The sequence below is a fragment of the Asterias amurensis genome, chromosome 7 (genome assembly GCF_032118995.1).
Source record: "Asterias amurensis chromosome 7, ASM3211899v1".
NCBI classification, from domain to species: Eukaryota; Metazoa; Echinodermata; class Asteroidea; order Forcipulatida; family Asteriidae; genus Asterias; species Asterias amurensis.
The window spans coordinates 18,782,522-18,797,674 of NC_092654.1; the positions used below are offsets into that span (position 1 = coordinate 18,782,522).

General features: G+C 35.9%; 3 protein-coding genes across 10 annotated transcripts in view; 1 reads left to right on the plus strand and 2 right to left on the minus strand.

Annotated features, from left to right (window-relative positions):
* Positions 1-3,360, plus strand: part of LOC139939393 (cryptochrome-1-like) — a 24,007-nt gene extending 20,647 nt beyond the window's left edge. The window contains 2 exon segments of the mRNA XM_071935226.1: positions 867-1,487; positions 1,613-3,360. Of these exon segments, the coding sequence (XP_071791327.1) occupies positions 867-1,487; positions 1,613-1,857 (866 nt within the window). The 3' untranslated portion in view covers positions 1,858-3,360.
* LOC139939392 (uncharacterized) overlaps positions 1-8,939 on the minus strand; it is a 12,309-nt gene extending 3,370 nt beyond the window's left edge. The window contains exons 1-2 of one of the 4 annotated variants that reach the window (XR_011786298.1): positions 8,807-8,939; positions 6,634-8,053 (exon numbers count right to left, since the gene is read on the minus strand). Coding sequence is in view for 2 of the 4 variants with exons in the window: in XM_071935224.1 (XP_071791325.1) it covers positions 6,752-7,471 (720 nt within the window). In the remaining 2 variants the exon portion in view is untranslated. Of the gene's footprint in view, positions 1-3,572; positions 8,054-8,806 lie in introns of those variants that run through there. The other 3 variants (XR_011786297.1, XM_071935225.1, XM_071935224.1) reach the window with 3 other exon arrangements.
* A 4,116-nt stretch (positions 8,940-13,055) lies between these two features.
* The window catches only part of LOC139939592 (uncharacterized), a 70,447-nt gene continuing 68,349 nt past the window's right edge, over positions 13,056-15,153 (minus strand). For all 5 annotated transcript variants that reach the window (XM_071935609.1, XM_071935606.1, XM_071935605.1 and 2 more), the window contains one exon: positions 13,056-14,708. In XM_071935609.1, coding sequence (XP_071791710.1) covers positions 14,458-14,708 — 251 coding nt within the window. In that variant the 3' untranslated portion in view covers positions 13,056-14,457. The remainder of the gene's footprint in view (positions 14,709-15,153) is intronic.

Consider the following 15,153-nt stretch of genomic DNA (forward strand, 5'->3'; position numbering starts at 1 on the left):
CTCTCCCCAAAAACAACCTCCCAAAGACCACCCTCCCCAAATCCCCTACCCCAAACCCCCTCACCAAGCCCTTTTGGGAACTTGTTGGTTGATTTAAACTTACTTTGAAAAATGTTGGTGTAAGGTAACTGTTATTTTCTTCAGATGTAAGGAAATCCTACTCTTTGATCTAATTCTCTCGCACTGAGAATACTGCTCTCAGGCGTTTCTCTAAATAATATCTCCTTGCGGTTCCCAAAAGGTGGAAATGCCACCATTTCAACATATCTCCTAACATTTGTTTCCTAAATTCAGTCCTTTTAGACTATACTCGAGTTACATTGTAGGCCCCTACATGTACTCATTGATGTTGCTGAAAACCCAATGACCCAAATCTCAAACCCAACTTATATATATAAAATAACAAACCTGTGAAAGTTTAAGCCTAATCGGTCATTGGAGTCAGGAGAAAATAACTGGAAAACCCACCCTTCTTTCCGCATGTTTCGCCGTGTCATGACATGTGTTTAAAATAAATCCGTAATTCTCGATATATGGAGAATTTATAATTGTTTTAATGTTTTTGTCGAAAAGTAAAGCATTTCATGGAATAATATTTCAAGAGAAGTCTTTCACCATTACCTTCTGTAAACCCTGTTAGTTATTTGTAAATCTGTGAACTTTTTTTTTTCCTGTTCCGAAAGTGTATAATGGCTTTTAACAAACTCTGTTCCAAAATGAAGGCATTTGTATGGACTCTAGCCTGTGAAAGAAAGCAACATCACAAGTGAACGTATTTTGCGCTAAATATTGAGTTTTAGATGTGGCGTTGATCTCAACTTCTTGTTAATTGTCAAATAATTTGGCTTCACTTCTTTTCATACTAGAATCCTTTACTGCCAGTACTCTGCACACCAAGGTACAAAATCGCCACAGGGTCCCCAACATGCAGAAAGAACCACCACGTAAGCTTGCCAGACTTACCCAGGACCATTTGTTGACACACCCAAACAACTACATGCCTGCTCAAGACGATTTAACGGCTGGCACCAGCAGTTACATGCGAACACAAGATGATTTAACGACGGGCAACAACAGCTACATGCCCACTCAAGATGAACTATCGGTGGGCACTAACAGTTACTTGCAAACTCAAGATGAGTTAACGGCGGGCAACAACAGCTACATGCAAACTCAAGATGAACTAACGGCGGGCACCATGAGTTACATGCCCACTCGAGATGAGTTAACGGCGGGCACTAACAGTTACTTTCAAACTCAAGACGATTTATCGGCGGGCACCAACAGTTACATGCAATCTCAAGATGAGTCAACGGCGGGCAACAACAGCTACATGCCCGCTCAAGATGAACTAACGGCAGGCAACAACAGCTACATGCAAACTCAAGATGAACTAACGGCGGGCACCATGAGTTACATGCCCACTCGAGATGAGTTAACGGCGGGCACTAACAGTTACTTTCAAACTCAAGACGATTTATCGGCGGGCACCAACAGTTACATGCAATCTCAAGATGAGTCAACGGCGGGCACCAACAGCTACATGCCCACTCAAGATGAACTAACGATGGGCACAAACAGTTACTTGCAATCTCAGGATGATTAACTGCAGGCTCTAACAGTTACATGTCTGCTGACGACGAATTAACGGCGGGCACTAACAGATACTTGCCTGCCACCCATCAGTCAAGCATCCATCCTGTGCAAGATACCTATAGCATTCAAGACGCATTCACCATGCCTCAAGACAACCTGCTGGAACAAGACCCTCGACAGAACTCTCCATGGGATGACATGACACGGGGAATCTTACATGCACATGTACCAACAACTCTTTCTGGTAATAACTGGCAGTAGGAGTTGACTTCAGTTAGCTATAGTCGCTAGGCCATGGCATGGCACACATTCAGGGCTCGGATATTTTGGGAGTAAATCCAACTGATTGCAGCTCAACTGAGTACGAGGCTGCAATTTTTAACAAGACCAGAATCAAAATGAGAAATTTACACATGGGTGCTAAGGGAGTACTGCAAACTTCACCAGGGCCAAATTTCATGGCATATATGGACCTTTTTCTCTCTTAGAAACAAATGCGATAGTCTTTTGGTCATTTGCATCACAGGGGTTGTTTATTTTGTGTTGTTTTCATGTATCTGTATATATGGGTATTGTAAGAGGCAACATAGACAATATGAAAACCTGTAAACATTAGTTTCAATTTTTGAGGCAGGTTTAAAATATAACTAAGATTTCTTTCTTTGGGGAGGAAGCAATTGTTAATTAAAGGCACTGGACACAATCGGTAATTACTCAAAATAATTGTCAACAATTTACTTGGTAATGAGCAATGGAGAGCTGTTGATAGTATAAAACATTGCATTTAACATAACTTCTGAGAAAGAGGCAATTTCTCACTCAAATATTGAAAGACTTCAGACCTGAATCCTCTCATCAGGCATCTAAAAGCATACAAATTAATGCTACAAGGGGGTTTTCCCCCAATTTAAACAGATCTGTTATTGTATGCATATGTTGGGATACACCAAGTGAGAATTAGTGGTCTTAGACAATTATCAATGTAATAAGTGCATTTAATTAATACTTAAACTATACATTCTATACATTTTTCATAAAATGTAATGTTAAAGGAACACGTTGCCTTGGATCGGACGAGTTGGTCAAAACAAAAGCGTTTGTAACCGTTTTTTATAAAATGCATATGGTTGGAAAGATGTTTTAAAAGTAGAATACAATGATCCACACAAGTTTGCCTCAAAATTGCGTGGTTTTCCTTCTACTGTGCGAACTAACATGGTCGGCCATTTATGGGAGTCAAAATTTTGACCCCCATAAATGGCCGACGCGTTAGTCGACAAGGTAAAAGGAAAACCACGCAATTTCGAGGCATGTTTGTGTGGATCATTGTATTCTACTTTTACAACATCTTTCTACCCATATGCATTTTATAAAAAAACGGTTACAAACGCTTTTCAAAGACAAACTCGACCGATCCAAGGCAACGTGTTCCTTTAATTGCTTGTACATAATGTTCATAACTGTCTCTTGTACATGTATTATTATTTTAAAAATCTTTTATTTTTGGCTTAATTCCCTTTGATCATTTTAGAATAAGAGATGAACACTAATTACTGTAAGTACTAACTGATTCTAAGTGACATATGAGATCTTGGGAAACAAAATCTGTTTTGATGCACATTTTGTGAATTTCTAATCAATTTTTGAACCAAATTTGATGAATGTGCTGACTTACCCCTTGTTGTGTTTATCAATTTAAACCAACCCCCTGTGGTATTTTTTTCTTCCATTTTTGACTGAAATTCGATTAAAATGCTTAACTTACCACTTGTGTTTTTTTGTTCAATTTTTTACCGAAATTCAATGAAAATGCTGAACTTACCCCTTGTGGTTGTTTCTTAATTTTTTTGACCGAAATTCGATTAAAATGCTGAACTTACCACTTGTGTTTTTTTGTTACATTTTTGACCGAAATTTGATTAAATTGCTGAAATTACCCCTTGTGCTATTTTGTTCAATTTTCGACTGAAAATCATTTATAATGCTGGACTAACAACCCCTTGTGTTTTTTCTGTTAAATTGTTTGACTGAAGTTCGATTAAATTGCTGAACTTCGATTAAACTGCTGAACTTACCCCTTGTTGGTTTTTTCTTCAATGTGTGACCAAAATCAATTAAAATGCTGAACCCTTGTGGTGTTTTTCTTCGATCTTTGAACAAAATTTTATTAAAATGCTGGTATTGTTCATCAATTTTTCACAGAAATTCAAGTAAAATGCTGAACTTACCCCTTGTTTTGTTTTTATTATAATGCTAAATTTACCACTTGTGGTATTTTTCTTCAGTTTTTACAAAAATTTGATTAAAATGCTGAACTTACCCCTTGTGGGTTTTTTCTTCGATGTTTGACTGAATTCGATTAAAATGCTGAACTTACCCCTTGTGGTTTTTTCTTCAAGTTTTGACAAAAATTCGATTAAAATGCTGGACTTAACACTTGTGGTATTTTTCTAAAATTTTTGACAAAAATTCAATTGAAATGCTGAACTTACCACTTAAGGTATTTTTCTTCCATTTTTGACCGAATTTCCATTAAAATGCTGAATTTACCCCTTGTGATTTTTTTGTTCTATGTTCTGATGTTTTTGACCGAAACTCCTTGTGGTATTTTTCATCAATTTATGACCAAAATTTGATTAAAAATGCTGAACTTGCCCCTTATGGTATTTTTTTTAAATTTTTGACAAAAATTCGTTAAAAGTGCTGGACTTACCCCTTGCATTATTTTTCGTTCAAGTTTTGACCGAAATTCAATTAAAATGCTGAACTTACCCCTTGTTTTGTTTTTTATTCAATTTTTTACCGAAAGTTCATTCAAATGCTGAACTTAACCCATGTTTTTTTTCTCTTAAATTTGTGACCAAAATTTGAATCAAAGCTGGACTTACCCCTTGTTGTTTTTTCTTAAATTTTTGTCCGATATTTGATTAAAATGCTGGATCTAACCCTTGTGGGTTTTTGTAAGTTTTTGACCAAAATTTGATTACTTGGTAAACTTGGCCTTTATTTCTTTTCTTTTTTTCAATTTTTGACCGAAATTCTTTCAAAATGCTGGACTTACTACCCCTTGTGTTTTTTTCCTTACATTCTTGACCGGAGTTCAATTATTATACTTACTCCTTGTGATTTTTTTTCTTAAATTTTTGACCAAAATAAAATGCTAAAATTACCCCAAGTGTTTTTTTCAATCAGCTAGTGATGAAATTTTAAATAACTTTCTTCTAATCTGAATTACATTGACATGGCAAGTGTTACTGTGAAACCTTTTTGATTGTAACATACTATTTTTGTGACATGGATTGTCTCGTATGTACAAGTACATGTAAACACAATTTTCATCTTATACGTAATTACAGTATTTTGTACATTATACCATTGTTAACTGTAATTTATCTGACAACTTGTTGCACATAGACTGAGTTTGCATCTAAATAAATATTTAACAATTTAAAAAAATACAATACATTTAGGCCTATGCAATCACATAGAAACAAAGTCCTTTGTCTGCTCTTACCTTGGCCCAATTTCATAGCGCTGCTTAACACTAAGCAAACTTTTGTGCTTACTGTATCGGAAAAATGGTGTAAGCATATTTCACAGGTTAGCAAGAAAATTTGGTGGCCATTTTGCAAATTAACCTTTATACAGGACTTAATTCATTTTCGTGTGGTAAGCACCGGAAGGTTAGCATGCCTTTTCGTGTGCTTACGGTCAGCAGCGCTATTACATAGACATTTGACAGCAAGCTCAAAGTCTGTCATTTAGGAACTACATGTACAGTGATTGAAATTGTGCCCATTTCTACAAATCAGGTCAAGCTTAAAGGCAGTGGACACTATTGGTAATTGTCGTAGACTAGCCTTCACAGTTGGTGTATCTCAACATATGCATAAAATAACAAACCTGTGAACATTTTAGCTCAATCGGTCATCGAAGTTGTGAGATAATAATGAAAGAAAAAAACACCCTTGTCACACGAAGTTGTTTGGTTTAGATGGTTGATTTCGAGACCTCAAATTCTAAATCTGAGGTCTCGAAAGAGCCGTTTCTCACAATGTTTTATACCATCAACCTCTCCCCATTACTCATCACCAAGAAAGGTTTTATGCTAATAATTATTTTGAGTAATTACCAATAGTGTCCACTGCCTTTAAATGCATCAAATATTAAGGATAATGGCAATGTACATGTAGTGACCATAAAAACTCTAATCAATCATGAAACTCACAACACCAAACATCAATTAAACCTTTTGTTGAAAGGTTAATACATATTAATTGCTTTATACAAAATTTCAACTGTTTGTCTGTAGTGGTTTGTTTGTTAGTCAATTTCTTGTTGACAGCACTGGTTTAAGATTTGTTTGGCAAAGCACTGTTGATAAAGTAACTCAGTTATATTTTAAGAAATATTGTAAATTTAAATATATTGTAAATAACATCTGTAAAATAAAATGATTGGAAATAACAAGTGGTCTTGACATTTTTTGATTTGGACGTATAACTGTCTAAAAGCTTTGCATAACATTTAATTGGTAAAATTGAAAATATAAAAACAATGTGCACAGTTTCACATCTTTAAGGCACTGGACACGTTTGGTAAATACTCAAAATAGTTTTTAACTTACTTGGTAACACACAATGGAGAGCTGTTGATAGTATGAAACATTGTGAGAAACGGTTCAATATGAATTAACTTGTTTTTTTGAGAAAGGTGTCATAAATAATATAAGACTTTGGCTTTGTTTTTTTATTAGGCATCTGTTTGCATACACATTAATTTGTGCAACAAAGATGTTTTTCTCATTTCATTATTCTCTTGCAACTTTGATGACCAATTGAGCAAAACATTTCAGTGATTTGTTATTGTTTGCATATTTTGCGATAAACAAAGTGAGAATACTGGTCTTTGACAATTAGCTAAACGTGTCAAGCGTTTTTTTTAACAATTACCAGGAGTTGAATATCTCCAGCCAAGACAAGATGTGAAATGGTAGGTGTGGAGGAGAGTATCAGCTCACCTGAGTTCATCACCCACCTTTCCTGCAGATCTACAAGATCCAACTTTCCTTGTTTGGCCACATAGTGAGAATGGAAAACAACAGTTCACATTGGTTTGTTGATTCTGTGATTCATTGTTGAGTTTACGAAAAAGTTTACAGTTTGCTGACTTCTTTCTGGATGATGATCTTCTCTAGTGCTTGCCTTAAGTCACTAGGCAGAAGAGAAACTGGCCGGTTCGTCGCGGCATCCACAAAAACATGGACGCAATGTCCGATGGCACAAGCAGTCTGTGAGTGACTTGCAGAGTTGCTTTCCTCTTCATATAACCCTCCAGTAACAGGCTGTCTGCTGGAAGGAAGTTGATCGATCACTTTCACTTCTTCAGGAAAAATAGCGACTGCATAATGGACACTAGACTGGCCGATGTGAGAGACAGACAATCCAGCGAGTGCAACCTCGGGGAAGCTGATGGGGCTCCTGTAAACACATTTGGTGTCGACCATGTAACCGACGACGCTCGATGTTTTCACGTCTGTGTTGAGACTGGCATGGTTAACGAGGTAGTGGTTAATAATGCTGTCAAAATACGAGTAATAAACCACATTGTTAACATGTCCATACTGATCATTGTCTGACCATCTTGTCTGAATTGGAAGGAAATATTTGTAGTATTTTCGTTGCCACGGTTTGTCGTCTTTACTTGTCCAGCTGTTGTCCTTAACGATGTTTCCATAGCATCGTTGTAGTGCAATGCTATGTTTCACACCTGACGCAGCCCAGCATTGACTCTTCATAATGTTTCCTGCAACAACCACTAGCTGGGAGCCATTACACAACATCATTGTTTGCTTTGACTGAATAAGAGAAACCATGTTTAAAGGCAGTGGACACTATTGGTAATTGCCAAAGACTAGCCTTCACAGTAGGTGTATCTCAACATATGCATAAAATAACAAACCTGTGAAAATTTGAGCTCAATCGGTCATCGAACTTGCGAGATAATAATGACAGAAAGAAAAAAAACCTTGTCACACGAAGTTGCGTGCATTTAGATGGTTGATTTCGGGACCTCAAGTTCTAAGTCTGAGGTCTCGAAATCAAATTCGTGGAAAATAACTTCTTTCTCGAAAACTATGGCACTTCAGAGGGAGCCGTTTCTCACAATGTTTTATACCATCAACTTCTCCCCATTCGTCGTAATCAAGAAAGGTTTTATGAAAATAATTATTTTGAGTAATTACCAATAGTGTCCACTGCCTTTAATAGTTAAAACTATTGTAACGCTACGCTCCAGCGAGGGTCAACCCTATCCGGAGCATTACAACTTTTGTAACTAAATTATAGCATGAGAAGCATTTGTTTCTTAGTATAACATTCAAAATAATGTGCCTAGATTTCTTGGTACTACCAGACTGAACTTGGAGGACCCGAAACCAAGACCGAGACCACAATGTCTGAGAACAAAAGAGTCAAGCAAAAATGTAAGAGTGATTGTGCACCCAATGATAGTCTCATGAAAAAAAGGACTACAAACCTTTTAAAACCAAAAATGTAACTAACACTTTAAAACAAAACCACTGGTCAGATGTCAGGTGAAACACCCATATGATAATTGATTGAAAATAACCATACACAAAATTGGTGTGATTATTTGTGAACATTTTAAACATTACAAGCATTCTCTTTGACTTTGTTAACTCATAAAGCAACTCATAAAGCATGCCCAACATTTCAACTGACAATCTTGCCTGGACTTCTGAAGGGTCACTGTGCATGATAATGTCACCGCCTGCTAGAATTTAATTAGAAGACTCTGAGCAGAGAGTATGCTGGAACCTCTAGCCCCACTTGGGTGGCCAAAAGGCTAGCCTTGGCCACACGGGGCTAGCTTTCTTGAACCATTCTGGAACTTACACAACTTGGAAGCAAGGGTTTGTAGTTTCTAATTTTAGGCTATTTGTTGCTGTAACTGTCATAGACTATTTGTGCACTTAAACTAGAGGCAGATTCGTTTGAAACACCTCCATGCATAGACCATAGAGGTAGAAACTCCATGCATAGACTATGCTGAAGGTAGGCCATGGGCACAATTGCAGAATAAAACAGAAGTAAAATTTGCATCTAAAAAAGATGTACATGTAGACCAATATTATAAACAAATGGCAACATCTAGGCCCTACATGGCCCTACTACATGTAGTTACTTACCCTCAACGTTGTTGCTTAGCTTGCTCCTTCTTTAGGCTGTTAGGTGTTTGTTTATGGATCATGAATCAACCCATGGAGGTAGATTGCTGGGCTCTACGGTTTGATAAAGGGAACTATGATCAAACAAACCGGACGGATCTCCAACACTACAGAGAGAGGGCGCTAGCAGCAGTGACCACGATTGGCGCAATCACTACTAAACTCCCCAAAGCAACCATCGCTAACTTCTAAATATAAAAAAGGACTCACAAAATATTTAAAGTCTCTTGAAAACTGATATAACATATTTCAGACAACTTAAGTTTAGATTTGTTATGATTTTTAGGCAGGTCAACCGTTGGATAGAAAAAAAAACACCCGGAAATTATGTGGTTTTTGTTTAAACCAATTTGCTGCCAGTTTTCGCTTCACCCACTTCCCAAGTTAAATATACCATCTAAAACGGTTCAGATAGAATCAATTGTGACATTTACTCAATCTATTGCGTGTTCCCTGAAACGTTTTAAAAATGTTAAAAATTATTCAAAATTATTTTTTTAGTGACAAAAACCCAATATTTCTGAGCGTCTTCGATATTGATAGGCCTACCAATCGAACTTGAAACAATTAATGAACCTTTTTAATCCGTTTGCAGAAAATTTCAAAATTTGAGTCAATTACCCTAGAAGAAAAAAATCGAAAATTCTATAGTCTTCACAAATCAATTATCAGGCTTTCCAATCCAAATAAGACCAACTTAAAGCCTAAATTATATCCAGTCTCCTCAAAAGTTCAGCCCTGAGGTTCGGATAGATTGTAGCATAGAATTGCCAAACTCAAATATTTTCCAGATTTTTATTTTTAAGGATTCCCTTTCTTGAATCTATTTAGAGAGAAAACAAAATCAATGACACGCAAAACAATATTCAAAAACTTTAAAAAATTGGTTAAGCTTAGCGCCTGGAGTTTCGCATATTAGTGTCGCTAATTCTACCCTATAACGGTGGATAGCAAAGATGGGAATAAAATAAAGGCATATTGGAGCAAGACGCGAGTTTGGGGCAAGGAAAATAGAGATATCATCATTTGCGTCAACTTTCAAAGTCATAATATTGGTGATCTTTCTGATTGCAATTTTCATCTTCAGTAGTAAAGAATTGGCATACTAAAATATTTTCCTGATTTTTATTTTTCAGGATTCCATTTCTTGAATCGACTTAGTAATGGAAAGCACTACGACCGTGGCAATTTTGATGCACAGAAAACAATTGCATCCCGATTATCTATAACTATTCCGCACAAACCTAAACGTCCCTAATTGCAAATAACAATGACATTATAGGGGGAAAACAAAAACACCGGAAATAACCAAACCATAAACGTCGTCTTAAAATATACTTAGATAATTTGATTTCCTTCCAAAGCCAGCCAATAGTTCGGATACAATGTATACAAAAACTAGGTTTAGTAATTCTTGAAGTACAGTAGTTGACTCCCAATATAAGAACAGGGATGTTATTTTAAATTAGCTGGAAGAAAGGAAAAAAAGGTGATTGAATAGCTATTAATCTGCCACAAACACTTATGGCCGGAGTAAAATATAAATAAAAGTAATAACTGAGATTACATTGAAAAGATAGTTGTGTGCTTGCCTTAACACGTCATCTGTCTGTGTAACATACAAAATGAAAAATCTAATAAATATTGAAACCCTATTTTCAATAAGAGGTTATGTAACATTTGTTGGAGAATACTGTTAAGCATGTGTAGAGAAGGTTTCAACCAACAAATTTGTGGAAAATTATCATTTTTGACACAGCTCAAAAACCAAACTCAAAGTTTTAGCCTTAGTGTGGTTCTTGGCGCTTTGGTTATTTAGTGTAATCATTTGAGCATTTGTTTGAGACTAGTTTTTTTGGAAATAGGGATAGGTTAATAAATAAAAAATAAAAAATCTTGAAATCAGTGGAAAGTTAAATGAATAGTGTTATGTTATAATTTCTTAGATAAATTTACAACCCTTACACTTTTACCGAAAAACAAAAACCTGATGCATTTTTGTCAGATGTTTTGTTAATTGCGTTATGTAATCGTCATGCAAAAAAGGCCAGCCATCTTTGTCATATTCCCTTTAGACACAAAGACAACAACACCCTCGTTATCCCTAAAGTTACCACCAAAGCATATTATGGTCAACGTAGTTTTCAGTTTGCTGCACCTCACTTATGGAACAATCTCCCTCTACACATCAAACAAGCCACTGCGATCTCAAGTTTCAAGACTTTTCTCAAAACACATCTATTCAAATTATCTTATACTTAATTATTCTTTTGGTTCCTCTGAGCGCTTAGAGACTTTCTTTTGGAGGTGTTAGGCGCTATAGAAATGCGGTTGTTGTTATTATTATTATTAACAATGACGAAAATTGACAAATGTTAAACCAGACTCTATTTCTTCCAGTCTCTGTTTGACGTTGCTTTCACAACTGCAGGACAGGGTATAATTATTAGTTTTACAACACAAGCACCTCAAGATTGAGGCAAAATTTTGACTTTTGTTTTTGTAATGATAAACTATATGTTGGTTTCTAAATCCTACCTAATATTAACTCTTCAAAATAAGCAAACAATATTTATACTGAAGACAGTTTTAAAGGGAAGGTACACATTTGGTAGTTACTCAAAACAAATATTAACTTCAAAACTGACTTGGTAAAGAGCATTGGAGAGCTGTTGATAGTATAAAACATTGTGTGAAACAACTCCCTCTGAAGTAACGTAGTTTTTGAGAACGAGGTAATTTCTCACTAAAATAATAAAAGACTTCTAGCTAGAAGTCTTTTATTCCTATCTGAATTCACACTATTTGTCCAACAAGGGTGTCTTTTCTTTCCTCATTTTCTCGCAACTTCGATGACCGATTGAGCCCAAATTTTCACAGGCTTGTTATTTTATGCTTATGATGGGATACACCAAGTGAGAAGACTGGTCTTTGACAATTCCCAAACGTGTACCTTCCCTTTACAGAAAAAACTAGGCACCATAGTCTAATGAGGTATGAATAAACGCATAATCTCTGAATAAATGCATAAAATTATCAACAAACATATCGTCCATTACCATTTGAATAGTTTCCAGTGGAACGTTCAGCTCATGCAAAGTTATGAAGCCAACATGTGTCAGAAACTACAATAGTAAACATGTGATAAATACATAGCAAACATACAATGAAAACAGTCAATCTTCCTTTGTACAAAAAATACTGCTTATAAAAAAATAAAACATCAGCACTATATCAAGTATAGAAATATCCCCAGAAACAGTATTTCTTCAAGAATAATCAAGAATTCAATAAAAAAAAAACATCTACACTGTCTCATTTCATCTGTCAAAATTCCACATTTTCTTTCCCTCCCTCATTCATTTCTGTCATTTAATTGCAAAATTTCATTTGACCGACTTTGCTTTGTTTTTGGCAATCAAATAATAGTTTTAATATTTTCAGAAACGTTACAACTCTATTTCGCTGAAAACGTCATTGCTGTATCAATCTGAATCACATCTGATTTCAGAGTTTAAATCCAGGTATTTTCAAACAGCAAACAAACAAATATGCAGAATTGCTAGTTATTCAAGTATATATTACATTATATTTACATTTTTAGATTTATTTTATTTAAATTGCTTTTAATTTACAACCAAAGTAGAACCATCAAATCAGACAGACAGACAAACCGTTTCTCAATTCTGCCAAAGAGAACTTCATTGAAAAACAAAATATAATCAACATTTCTACTTGGGCATGAAATTGTTTTATAAAGAAATGACTCAACCAAATATAGGGATGAGATTAGCCGAATGTAAATATTTCTGAAAAAAAAGCTTCTGACTGGCATCCCAAACAAAGACATTGACAAGGCAGCCACCATTAACGCTCGATAGCTCAGTTGATATCGATAAAAGATCATCTTCAAAATTTCCAGTAAATTTTACGACATCGAGCTTTTATCCGTTGACTGAATTGTGATGTAACAATGAACTAGGACGATGCCTCAGACAAATATTTGTAACTTTTCAAAAGACCAAGATAGGAACGAAAACGAACTAAGGAAACTTCCACACGACAAAACAAACAACCCCAAACACACAACCCCCCCCCCAAAAAAAAAACCCCCCAAAAAACCCCAAAACAACAAGATAGGAACCAAAACAACTAAGAAAACTTCCACACGACCCCTCAAAAAACCCACCCCAAAACACAACCCCCCTCCCCCCCAAAAAAGGGAAAAAAAGAAAAAAGTTTATGTTCAGAATGCTACAGTGGTTTTTGTTTGAACTTAATATTTACATAGAGAAAAACCCACATATTTCTGGAAGGGAAATCTTAATAAAAAAAACCCAGAAGCTATGTACAATTCATTATTAATATTTACAGTCAGAATCAAGAAGACTGATAAAGAATTATATTTACAGTTAGATAAAGTCAAGTAAACGTTTCCGTCTTCCCAAACCTCCACTCTTTTAAGCATCTTACATTATTTAAATTAGCCTCATCCAGACATTTGTCACACACAACACTTTCCTCCTCTCTTCATCACAATATATATATATTTTTTTCACACATGAGAACATTAATCCTGAATGACCCCACCCTTTAGCTTAACTTCATAAACATGCTAGGTGATAAAATAGTCATCAATCAAGTCTACTTATTAGCATGATTTGGTTTACCAGTTAAAAAATACCATGTACAGGTATTTGTGGCTGGTTCCCTACATGTTTTTGCTCAGCATGCGTTTTTTTTTTTACAATGGGGCACTGTTCTTTTAATGCCATAATGTTTTAGTATTTTTTTCAGGAGGAATAGGGTCAGACAAGTGTTCAAAAAAGGCGATATAAAACCTTACAAGACATCTACTTTCTATTTCAGACTCTGAAAGCAAATAGTGGCACTAAAAAGGTACAAAATTATGAACTTAAAAGGCACTGGACACGTTTGGTAATTACTAAAAATACATATTAGTATAAAAACTTACGTAACAAGCAATGGAGAGCTGTTGATAGTATAAAACATTGTGAGAAACGACTCCCTCGGAAGTAACGTAGTATTTGAGGAAGAGGTAATTTCTCACTCAAACATGTGAAACTGAGAAAGACTTTCAGGCATGAAGCCTTTCTCAGGCATCTGAAAGCACACAAATTTGTGCAACAAGAATTTTTTTTTTCCTTTCATTATTTTCTTGCAACTGAGTCAAAATTTTCACAGGCTTGTTATTTCATGCATATGTTGGGATAAACCAAGTGAGAATACTGGACTTTTTACAATTACCAAACGTGTCCAGGGGTCGACTTCACAAAGAGTTAGTATGTGTAATTCATACCACCATTTCATTAACTGGGCGATACAGTCATCAAATAGCCGTTGCGCAATCATATTCAGCCTCGTCCAAGAATTCATTTGTGGTTTTATATTATTACTTGCCACTCGTCCTGCTTAAGGTGAGTTTTGAGAAATCAATCCTAGGATTGGTCTTAAGGCTAGGACTAGTCCTAAATCCTAGGATGGTCTTAAAGCTAGGGCTAGTCCTAAATCCTAGGATCAATCTTAAGTTAGGAAGAGTTCTGTGAAATCGACCCCTGTGCCTTTAAAAGAGTGAGAATTCTCCCTGATGATTATACCGGCAGTTGCTGCTGGATTGCCTTCATGATGGTCAGCCGATGGCCGAGGCGCCCGACCCCAAGCTCCTGGAGGTCATCCTTGCTCAGGCTCGACAGGTGCTCCCCGGTAATCTCATTCTCCTCAAAGCTACTCCGATGTTCGCTCATGTTGAGGCCTATCAACCATAAGCCCACATCCTGTGGTGTCCAGGACAAGAAGGGCTTGGTCCGCCACTCCTCTGTATTGTTTGAGTTGCCGTTAGAACCTGCAAAGTCATCACACAAGGTTTAAAAAGCTTTTTAGTAAATTTCCAGAGTAAACATTTTACTTCACCGAGTGTTAATAATAAAAAACGACATTATACTGCTTGATTCTGGCATTTCTTAGCGCAATAAACCTTAAACCACAAAGAAATGAGCCTTTTATAGTGATGGAGACTGCTCATTTTTTGTTATTTCCAGTATTTTATCAGAAATCTACATACATAAAACTGACTGCAAAGGAACCACTAAAAAGATTGCCATAACTGTATTTTTAATTTTCACAAAAATTTATCAGTAAAACTTCTGTACTGTCAAATGTTTTGCTTGTGGATACATTAAGAGAAGTAAAACTTATCTCAGTCATAGATGAAGTGCAATGGCTGATGTGGTTCAGCTGATACCAAAACAACCAAATTCAAGAGAAAAAGTTATGAGACTTTTCAAAAC